The sequence below is a fragment of the Oenanthe melanoleuca genome, chromosome 1 (genome assembly GCF_029582105.1).
Source record: "Oenanthe melanoleuca isolate GR-GAL-2019-014 chromosome 1, OMel1.0, whole genome shotgun sequence".
Lineage (NCBI taxonomy): Eukaryota > Metazoa > Chordata > Aves > Passeriformes > Muscicapidae > Oenanthe > Oenanthe melanoleuca.
This window is the reverse complement of record NC_079333.1, coordinates 19,580,413-19,592,433: the sequence shown is the minus strand read 5'-3', so window position 1 is coordinate 19,592,433 and position 12,021 is coordinate 19,580,413. Positions and strand designations below refer to the sequence as shown.

Genomic DNA, 12,021 nt, shown 5'->3' with positions numbered 1-12,021 from the left:
CCATGGAGCACTCAGGTGAAGATGAAGAGGAATCATTTTTTATATGTTTTTACAATCAGCTCCAGTCATCTCTTGCCTGGAAATTTCATTGTAGGTGGGAAGGAAATGTGAGAAGACACATATTGCACAGAAGAAAAAAGAGGCTGCAAATAATAATAACAGTAAGATTGCAAAGCAAACACCTCAGGATTCCAACTAAAATTTGCCCTGCTGTGCTCTGAGTCAGTGTATCTACTTGCCTGGTAGTAAACAACTTGAGAAATGTCCTTTAATTGATGGATTATTACTATTTATGTAAGCATATTTTGACAAAATTGTAGGATAACCTCTCCCCCCCATTCTCCCTGTCACCTCACAATAGCAAATACATATCCAAAGGGTCAATAACTTCCTGCTGGGACAACCTCAATTCCACCTACATCAAGCTTTCTGTAGGTCTTCAGATGTGCCTTGCCTGTACAGATGGGTTTCCTCCAGGACATAAGTCAAATTCAGGCTGTTTTAATATGGCCAGGAGTGTCCTTCCCAACCCAGAAAATCAGCCTACACATCCTTTTCATTGCTTCAGGTGTCTTCTTACTGTACTGTTTTGCAGGCATCCCTCTTGCTCCTGTCCAGGCTGCTCCAGGTGTGGTTGTGTCTCCAAGCTCTCATACAGAATGTTTGAGGGAATGCCATCTGCACCCCTGTGTTCTCAGGTCCCTCTGCTAATCACACTCTTGCCTGCCCTGGACGGGGTAAAGTTGGGCACATAGACACCCACGAGCAATCATTGCCCTCACCTGTGTTGTTCAGAGTGAACAGTCCCACACTGTGCTTACACCTCATCCTTACACTCCCATTAATGAAATTGGAGTTTTATAGATATATCTGTAGTTCTAAACAGGTTGGAAAAAGGTTTAATGCTGGACTTCTGATTTTTTGTAATGCTAAATTACCAGCAAGATTTTTGACCTGGTTCTGGCCAAGACCAACCAGCATCTCCACAGCAACGCCTGGGCAGCAGAAGAACACCAGCACACGCCAAGGACTGCCCCCAGTAGGAAGTTAGATTAGTTTCTTCCTCCCATGCAATCTTCCAACACCATCCCAACAGCTCTACAGCCTTAGAGCCCTCATTTTCCTCCTGCCAGCTCCCAAATCATGTAACACATCTTCCAGTTTCATACCATGCAGACAACAGTTTCGTGGGCCACAACAGTTTTTGTGTTCTATCAGAGATTTTGAAATAAAGAAGACACAAAAATGACAGCAAAGGATTACAGCCACAGTGCAGTAATTACAGCATAGAGCCTCAAGGAGACCCTCAGCACAAACACCATGGAGGGTACATGTGGTCAGTTTAGACACTTGGTCTGAGGGCCAGAAGTCATTCCCTGGCCCTGTTCTGTTCTGTGGTACAGGCAGGGTCTGTATGGCTTGCACCCAGGGCTGGTGAGGAAGAACCAGCACATTTTAACCCTGAGTGCATTCACGTGGGGCAGGGCCTCCCATACCCCTGATACGACAGATGAAATCACTCAGGTGAAAAGCAGCAGCTGCAAGCTTGCACTGTCTGTCATAACTCAAAAATGAATGAGCAGTTGCTTCAGGGAGGGTTTCTACCTAGACAGACAGTGTTTCTGAAATACTGAAGGAAGAGCAGAGGTGACAGAAATCAGAGAGAGAGAGAGCAACAGGAGAAGAATGGGCCATTTGTGATCCCTCCCACAGAGCCAGCTAGGTCTCTGCAAGCAGCTGTGCCAGTTTCTGACCAACATCAATATGTCAATTCTGCTTCTCAAAAATCACAAGCTTACTTTGGGTCTGCCCCCCGCAGGCATGTAACTGTGGGCAACTCTGCATCGGTATTGACAGCTGGGGCACTCAGCAGCAGCACAGGGAGCAGCCACAGCCCTGCCACCCACCCCCTGCGGCAGTGTCATATTGGACATGGCTGCAATGGAAAGGTTAAAGGAAACCTTGTTGAAAAGAGATGAGAAAGGGCTGACTTTATGTTTAGACAGCACCCGGGGCTGCAGTGGGACAGGTTCTGGGGAGGGAGTGCAGAAAGAATAGTTGAAACTGTGTCTCTGCTTCCTCTTGTTGGCAGAACAGTGTGAAGATACTGGCTTGGTGGTGGAATTTGACTTTGTTTTGACTTGTCTGGTTGGGAGACACCCCAAGTTTGGAGCATCTGTACATGGAATATGATGAGGATGATGATATTTTCTTTGCAAAATGGATGAGCAGCTTCTGGGGCCACAACTTGATCGATGAGGAGAAGGAAGGCAGAGGCCACAAGAAACGTCAGCCACGAGTCTGGAGTGAAAGGAGAGCATCCCTACCGGTAAGAGCTGTGTGCAGCTTTGTGTGTGCACGTGATGTACATATAAATATAAGTTCCAACCTCAGAGGTACAGCCCCAGGGATGTATGAGGATGTTCTTGTACCTTGCCAAGTAAGTTCAGCTCCTGCTCGCAGCTGCTAGTTGCTTTTTGAACTTAGCTGTCTGACCGGGTCTAGCCTCTGGGGTCTTGGAATACAGAAAACTGGCAAACTCCAGGATAAGTGATGATAGGACTAGAAATGTAAAGAGAAGCATGTAATAGCTGCCTAACTATGTATTACTGCAGTGTTACTGTAATACCACTGATGTATTACTGTATGTGCTGGCTGCTCAGCATAACTGGCAGAGATCTAAACATTTTGCACCTGCATACATGATGACTGTTCTGTAATGAGTCTGTTCTCATGTGAAAAACTGTAGAACTCCATATGTTTTTAAAGGATTTGGACCTAATTATGCAACTGTATTGTCTCCAGGATATTTTACCCTTTACCCCTTGGGACTTACCTTTTCAGGTAAGTGTAACTTCTATTTTAAGCTAGAGGATGCAGTCCCTCCTGTTTTAAAACATCTGGCTCTGAAAACAATGTTACAACACATAACAAAGCTTACTAAACTGTGAAGTAAGATTTTAAGGTAGAAGTACATTATTTATTCTTAAAACAAAACAGATGGGAAAAGGGAGGCTCATGTGCAGAAGGCAGCTCACAGCTGTCTAAGTGAGTATCAAAATTAGGTTAAACTGAAAACAACTGTTCACAGTCATCTCTTTATTCAAAGATTGTTGCTTTCATTTCAGCTTTTAAAAAAACATTTAGGTGGTCCAAACCTGTCTCCTTTTTCTTTTTCCAACTACATCATTTGTCTTAACAAAAATATTATTATTAATTTTACTGTATTTTACTTTTTTCACTCAGAGATCCATGCATATGTGATTTTTTTAGGCCTCAAGAGAAACTGGAGTATAAGGATGTACTTTAAATCTCTTTCCATTCAGCAAGGTGCTGAACACATCTTGTATATTTGTGTCTGTATTTGTATGTGCAGACTTTTTATTTGAAGCATATTCTTATAGTCAGTTTGTTCAAAAGCTATTTAAATATTTGGCTAATAGCTCTTTAAATATTTAGCTAATAGCTATTCAAATACTTTGCTATACTTGCATTCCTTAAACCATACCTAGAATTAGATTAAGTTAGCTGACAGAAAGGCTGTGAGTTTTTTGATGTTACCATTTAACAAGCTAAAGATATTATGTACACCTAATTATATCTGGCCTTTAAATTAATGCTTCATGCAAATTTGTCTTGCCCCGCTAGTTTCATATAGAAGATGTAAATTTTAACTGCTTTATATCTCAGTGCCAGATGTTGACTGGGGGAATGAGATGGGAAGATTTGTCTGGGGATTTTATGATTTGGGAATACATTTTGAAATGAACTCTTGACTTGGAACTGGAGTAGTTGGTGGTAACGAGCACTAGGATGTGTTGTCCAACCAAATCCAGAAGTTAAATAAATGGGTGCTACTGATGCCTTGGAAATACCTCCAGAAAGTGCATCTCCTTGTTGAGATTAGTAACTTGACAGCTATTGCACCTGGATGTGTGTTTTTGCACTGTTATTCCAAATTATAACTACTGTAAGATTCATTATTGCAAATTATAACTGTTGTAAGATTCAAAACTCTGGTACTGTTATTTAAATATTGTCTTCATTTTATCAGAACAGTGCTAATTATCAGGAAGAATAATAACTCTTCTGAAAGCTAATACCTCCACAGCAGGTCACAGTGTACCCTTTCTTCTGCTTCAACACTGAAAATTGAGATAATTCCACTGCCTAGATGAAAATCAAGTCAGCAAGTTCTGACACAAGTGTTGAGAAAAGCTCCTTGTGCAGGTACAATGGTACTGCCAAAAGAGCAATGCCTGCTCACTTGTTTTCATATCCAAGGCTGGTATTCAGGACATCAGCAGCAGAGCAGTCCTGTCCATACAAACTGCTTCTGCACCACCAGCCTTTTGGTGCTACACAGCAAAGTGCTCTCAGGGTAGCACAAAAGGTGGTTCTGCTGGAAAATCACTTTCAGCTCCAAACTGGTGTGTTGGTCTTTGTAATGCTGTAGTGAGACATTCGAGCCACTGCTCCCACCTCAAAGACAGAAATAAACTTCTGTGGTATCCTATCATGGTACAGTCCCCATCCTAAATATGGATAAAGCTTTGAAGAGTAACTCCCAAACTAACAACAGTTTTCTTTTTTGTTTTCCCAATATTTTGGTATACCTCACAAACACTACTGAGATGAGCTTTGCAAAATGATTTTGCTATAGTCATTCACACTTTGCAGAGAGGAACACAAAATTATATTCATCCTTCACTGGGTCACTTGCAAGTCGGGCTAAAACATGTAACTCCAATATGTCAGGCTAAAACAACACTTAACTCCACTCTCCTGGAAAGCTCACACCTGTCTATGTTGCTGTGGGCCAACACTGGATATAAAAACTGCCTAGAGATAATTAAGTCAGCTGTTTCCATCTCCTTTATTTAATTTGTTCCCCTGGCAAACTTTAGACAAATTAACTGTGATACCCTTTTTGAAGCCTCCAGCTATGACTTTCCTTGACACATTCTAGTTCCCCTACATCACTTTGGTGTTCTCTTACCTCCCAGACATTTTATTGTAAGGAAAAGATTGGAGGAAAAGCAAAACTAATACGAAATTTACAACCCTATACATGTATCCACCTTCAAATATGCATTGATGCTCACAGGAGAAAATTGCAAAGAAAACTAAGAGCAAAAGCAGAACAATAGATCAATTGAAGGCCAGACCAAAACATTTTTAAGAAATATATGCTTGTATGTAAGATTCTCAAAAGGAAATGAAACCATGGGAGAGCATCTGAATGTCAGATGTTCCAAAATATTCCTAAAATACTCGGGTCATTGTGTAAACTCCAGCAAACAATGAACACTTGTGCTGACATTGAGGATTAATGTTCTTACTGACAGCTGTGCAAGCTCCCAGATCAAGCCCAAAAGATGTAAACAATTAACTTGTCTACAGACAGAAACTGAGACAGAGATAAGGCAAATTATACTGACAACAATTTTTGTTGTGTGAAGTATTTTTGTTTGTGTACCTTTTGTGTGTTTGAGATGGGCGATTAGCAGAAGATTAGCTGTTTTTAACTAGATACACTGAACGTGAGTGGCCTTTACCCAACACAGAAAAAAAGGACTACTAATGGGAATGAGAAACAACCTCTGATCCCTTGGTGCTTCTGGCTTTCCCAGCACTGGCAAAAAATCCCCATTTTGATAGTGAAGAATTTAAAAAGGCACTGTGAGAGAAAACACAGTCACAGTAATATGATTGCATAGATCTGTCTGTATAGCTTTACCCTTAGCCCACTGAGGCAGATGGGCATTTCAGAGGAAAGCTTGTCCCTTTTCTGGACCATGGCTGCCATATCTGTAGGTAAACTGGAGTCTTTTTGTTAAGGACTTAACTGTAATTCTGTCTGTGAAAGGAAATCAAAAAGAAGTGTCAGTAAAAGAAAACATTTACAGACTTTGCAAAACAAGATTTATAGAATACAATCCCCCATTTCAGCTATCCTCCTGTGTTTGGCTTGGGTTTTTTCCCAAACCCTCTAGGAACAAATACCAGTGATTTTTACCATGAGACAATTTTTATTTCCAGGAAAGAATATATGTTGATGCCATTAAAATGACAGAGAAGATATTTAGCTAGTTGAGCCTGGCATGGAATGTGTGCTCCCATCCCTCGAGCATAATGGGATTGCTTTGATGCTTTCTAAAGTGACAATACAATATGACCTTACAGAAGTTGCAGCTGTATTGACTGGTTTGAAACTAAAGTAAAAATAATATGGCAAAAATCATTAACACTACTTTCAGAGGCAGTCCATAATACTGGACATAGTAAACTTATGCCTGGAAAAAAAAAAATGGAACCAGTACCATGTATTTTGTAAACACTCTTCAATATTATGTACTTCTGTCAGGGGTGAGATTTATTATTTTTAGCATCTCTTGTCTGTCTAATGTGATGCAGCCACAGCCATATGAATGAACAGCCTCTCTACTCAGAGAAAGGCTGCATAGGTCCCTGTTGTGCCAATACATTTATAGTAGCATCTGGGCCAGAGTGAATGAAGTTGTGTGCAGAACATGTTTCAGGTCCCTTACAGTCCAAGGTTTGTAGATTCATATGAACATTATACCAAGTTGGTTTAGTTTTCCCATTTGTTAAAATAACAAAATGACCAATACACACACCACAAACCCTGCACTGAGTCTATGGTTTTCTACTGGATTTTCTTAGAAAGCATTGCAGAACCTTCCTTTGTTATAAACAATCACAGCTCCCTTAAAGCCAGCAGAACTTCTTGGGGTTACTTTGTAGCTAAAGGCTTATACAACAGTGAATCACAGAATCGATCAGGTTGGAAAAGACCCCTGAGATCATAAAATCTAACCTTTCACCAATCCACCACCATGTCAACTAGACCATAGTGCCATGTCCTGTCTTTCTTTAATCATCTCCAGGAACGTTGGCTCCAACACCTCCCTGGGCAGTCCACTCCAATGCCTAGTCATCCCTTCTGTGAAGAAGTTCCTCATAATTTCCAAAATATATATGCATTCAAAAATGTATGCATAAGCTTGGTGCCTGCAGTGCTTTAATCTGATACCTGCAGGGGTGTAACTTTCAGTACCTCCCATCTCTCATAATTTTCACCATCTGCATCTTACCAGTGTTCAGCTACTCACCCTGAAAATAATCTACAGCTGGCAAGGTTTGTGGTGTCCTTCTCACACCTCTCTTCTACAGGTCTGTCCCTTTCTGGAACCACCAGTACATGACTCCACAGGACACAGCAGTTCTGCATCAGTGTAATCTCCTTTGCAGACATTCAATTAAACACAGCTGATGCAGATCAATAGCTATTATCTGCATGCCAGACCTCAGAAAATTGAATCACACAGAAACTAAACAACTATCTACTCACTCTCCACTTCACTTCTGCAAATATAATTGTAGAAGTCTGTTTCTTACCACTTCTTTGTTAGGGTTGTGTACCCTGAAAGTGCTCCTTATTCATTCAAGACAAATATGCCCAAGAAAGCAGCAGAAAATTCAAAGCTGGGTAATAAAGCATCTTGTCTGCATGTAGGCTGCGCTGAAAACTTGGCAGAACCGTGTGAGAAATGGCTGCTATCACTCTCTAAACTCAAACAGCTGATAAGACCTGGAGCACTGTGGGTAAAGCCTCTTATCTGACTCATGTAGCCACAAAAGGCCGGCTAATGCATTTTGAGAGTTCTGTCTAGGAACTGCAACCTGGTGTGAGGCCTGAGATTTTGAGGTTATGAAGAGTCCCAGTTCCTTTTAGTGTCAGTGAACACTAAGAGGTTTACATTTGACCACTTCACATTTGAAATTCATTACGTGCCAAAACTTATATCCTCAAACCCAGGAATAACAGGAAATTCTGCTGTGTGCTGCTGCCTCCAGAAAGTAAGATCTTGGCAGTGTGATTCTCCTACAGTTAAAAAGAAAAGATACAGAATTCTGTGAAAGGTCTTTCGCTTTGCACCACTGTTTGGGAGAGTGTCTGTCACAGAAAAAAATCTGCCTTGTGTGTTCTGCTTTACTATTCAATAGTCAACAAAGACCTTTTGTTTTTCAGGCCAAGCTTTCCTCCCTCCATACAACACGACTTCATGCTTCTGCCAAAGGCTCATCTTCAGGCCACCTCAGGGGCTCCAAGGAATTTCAAGAAGACCAAGATGTCAAATGCCACTGCCACAGGAAGGCAAGCAGAACACCCTCAGAAGACAGCTCGTGTCCAGAGACAAGCTCAAACTCCATTCAGGAATTTGCAGAGTCCTTTGAAAAGCAATTGCATCTCAAAAGCAAACGCTCCGTTTCTTTGGTAGGTAACAACTTAAGATCACTGCAGAAGAAAAAAGCCCAACCAACCAATTCAGCTTCATCCTTTGTGTAATTGCTGTGACTTTGCTGGGGGAAGTGCAGAAATAAACTCCAATTGGAATTTCTCACGTGGTCTCGAATTACTACAAGTAGCACAAACAAGGTTGAAGTTGTATCCTGAGTGTGAGGATTATTGATGTAGTGTTACTGTCTAGGCTTATTCAGGAATGTTTATCCTCAAAATTAGACACTTCACTGGCTCATGTGGCAATGTTTTCAGAGGTTTCTATGGCTGTGGACACAAAACATGACAAAACAAACCCAGGTTTGCTTCAATTTTGCTGCAAGACCCAGCTCACTTTTTCGCTGCTGCTGACCTGACTTAACCTGTTTGGAGTTATCTGTAATGCTGCCAAACACTCGGGTGTTTGACAGGCTTCTCATTTACCCCTCAGGACTCCATCCATCTGCTTTCTGCAGTGTCACCACACAGCTGCAGCAGCAGCTAGTGCTGTAAGTAGTGGAACATATTTTCACTGAAAGGGCATGCAGGCAGCAGGGGATTCTCCCTGCATTTCATCCTTCTCCCCATCATTCCTTCCAGAGCCATCAGCATTTTGTCTGGTGTGTGTTGATAAAGTAGCCAATAAAAACTTTTTGTGCATGACACTTAAATATATTTTTATGATACATAGTATCTGCTGTACCATACAATGGAAGTAAGAGTAATAAATCCTCTCTCACTTTTAAGTATCAGAAAAACACTATCAAATTGTCGCTTCGTTCAAAAAAACTGCTTAAATAACACCTGACATTAGCATCAAATAACCACAGAAGGAAGTATCCTTTTTTCCCCAGTTTCTTAACTGACAATTTGTATGGAAAAGTAATTTTCAATTCTCTTTGCACAGCAAAAGAGGGGAAAAAAAGATCTCTTTTCAAAAAGCAACATAATTACATGATCAATCCCATAATTATAGTCCTTGTGTGACCAGTCCTCTAAGGATATGAGAAATTATGATGATGGCAGCACTCTTACACCATTGTCAAAATTTCAAGTGCATTCCCTAATCTTCTTTTTTCTCTTCAGGAACTATTAAATTGATTTCATTTGGAAATTTACATTGCTTCATGTGCCAGCATTTACCAGTGGTTGTCTAGTTTATCATTTATAATTTCTCAATACTGTGGCTAGGAAGTCTGTGAGCGTGTAGTTGACGTATGATTAGGTATAATGAGCACAATGTATTAAATATGGCTTTGGTTCTAGTTAAAATAATGGATTCCAGTGCCCCTCTGTAATCAGCAGTGAAGTGTGCTGAGCTGTATTTGAACCAGTTTTTAGAGCAGACCAAGTTGTTGCCATTCCCTCAGTTGCAATTGTAGTTTGGGAGATGTGAAGGACTTGTGAATCTCAAAGAACTCAGCAATAGGCCAGAGATCTGAAAGAAAATTTGGTTTAAACCTGTCCCTCCAAATGGTGTGTTTTTTCCATTCAGAGCTCCATTCAAACCATCATGATGAGACAGGTGAACAGTGTGGGAAAGGTAATTAATTTCCTCTCCTGCATTTTGCTTTTTTCATATAGGTGTGTCTTTGAGAACCTTCCAGATCTTGTTTTCAGTGAAGTCTTTGCAGCTAGCACTGAGAAACCTTTGGGGCATAAAGATGGATCACATGAAAGGACAGAAACATGGAATCTGGGCTGAAATCTCAGAGTTCCTCCCTTTCTCCCTCTTGTCTGCTTTCCTCTTCAAGTCCACTGAGCCTGTGATCCTCCTACCAAATGCAGAGTAAAATCAAAGAATGTGTGTTTCTTCTTGCTGAGCTTTAGGGTGACTGGCTTGGGCCTTGAATTTGAGCCCGTCATGGTAAAGCTGATCTTGGTGAGGCAGGTTACTGGAATATTTTATTACATTGTGAAATAAAATAATGAGGTTTTGTTGTTGTTGTTGTTCTTGTAGGACTCTCTTTTAATTCCCTGCTATTTTTCCCCTGCCTTTTAGCAACCTGAAGGTGCAAAAGAGAGACAAGAAAGAGAAAAATTGCATTTGAGAAAAACGAAGTCTCATAAGAAATTGGGAGAGAAATCAGAGGCAAGGAGAGACCGGGAAGAAGCTGAAAGTTCAGAAGTACCTGCAAAACACAGTGAACAGTTTCCATCACAAGCAAGCATTCAGAAAGGTTATGTATGCACAGGCAGCTATAATGCATAGAGATAACCAATCTTAACACTCTCCCTGAAGAGCAGAGGGAGCATTCTTGTTCTGTTATGACTAGAAGAGATCTATTAGCTGGAATAGCCCCTAAGTTGTAAAATAAAAGTAAAATTTAACTGCATCACTGTCACCATGTTACTACCTTCCTTTCTTTACTTTTGTCATTAGAAATGTGACCTTTGTCATAGGAGTGGATCAGTAGCAAGATCCAAGTTAGAGATTAACCACCATAAGAGGATTTCAGGCATATTTAGCATTGCAGCAGGACAGTGGTGGATGTGCTCCTTTAAGAGGAGACCTCCATTTATCTATGTATTACAGAGCCATGCAAAGCCTTATATTCCTTTTTTTAATTGAAAACAGGCTTTTTGGTGGGTTTGGGAAGAAAAAAGTACACATGAACAACCAACTGCTTCCTGGCCCTGACATTCACTTAGATTCGTCTTGAAAACAGGTATGTTTTTACTCTGAGAATCTTTCAGCTCCAAATTTATGTAAAAGAAGAGAAGCCCATGTTCCCTTCTACACCTCACTGATGTCTCACTTCTCTCTGCTTTTCCTATCGCTGTTTTCCTATCACTCATTCCACTGGCATCTCCCAGCCCTCTCCCATGTCCTCAGTCCCATTTCCCCAGTCACACAACTAGTTCTTTCTCCCAGCTTTAGCCTTGATGCCTTGCTTCTTTTGTGATCTTTCCTCTCTCCATTTACTACTTTACTGCCTTGTAGCTGTATCTTGCCTCTTGCTACATCTCTACTTTTGCTTCATCAACATTTGAGCCTTGCTGAAAATTCTCTAGTAAAACCAAGGACATCCTGTCTCTCCTATTTTCATATAATCTCTTCAAGGGGTTGCTGAGGCATTGCAACCATTTTTTCTTTTCCAAAATCTGGGCCAAATTTGCAGTCTCTGGTAAGCAGGATCTAGGAAAATTCTGTTCCTCTGGCTGAGGATCTTCTGAACACAGGTGTAAATCTCATCTCCATGTGCTCACAAACACATACACACTCCCACAATCACCCTATACCCTCCTTTCTTCAAAGTGCCAGTGTTCTCTGCAGATACAACCCTGCTCTCCATGGAAGTAATCCTCCCAGGCCTGTTATGGAGAAAGCCTGATTTGGATAATATGGTTAGAGAAGAATGAAGACTAATGAAGTCACAAACAAAAGTCAAGGTCTGATGGATATTCTTCTTGTGATTTTTCTGTAATTAACAAAGATCTTACTAATTTACCTTAGAGCCTTACTTTTGAATGTGCAGCCCTTTAAAAGCTTAGGGCATCCTTAAAACTTTGAAACAGTTATATCCATTAAGGGATTCTGTTGTTTGGATTTTTGTTTAGGGCTTTGGGGGTTGTTATAAGAAAGCAATTGGACCTTTACTGATGCTTGTAAATTGCTTCTTGCCTGGTAACATATATTATAAACTAATAAATCTTATAATGGAAAAATGTTGTTTTTATGCATAGTGCCCGTCCTTCCCAATCCAGATTGAATT

General features: G+C 40.7%; 1 protein-coding gene across 1 annotated transcript; it reads left to right on the top strand.

Annotated features, from left to right (window-relative positions):
- Positions 1-2,021: 2,021 nt before the first annotated feature.
- LNP1 (leukemia NUP98 fusion partner 1) lies at positions 2,022-11,676 on the top strand. The gene is made up of 3 exons (XM_056483859.1): positions 2,022-2,329; positions 8,057-8,302; positions 10,308-11,676. Exons 1-3 carry the CDS (start codon positions 2,183-2,185, stop codon positions 10,515-10,517), a joined length of 603 nt encoding a protein of 200 aa, XP_056339834.1. The 5' UTR covers positions 2,022-2,182; the 3' UTR covers positions 10,518-11,676.
- Positions 11,677-12,021: the final 345 nt, after the last annotated feature.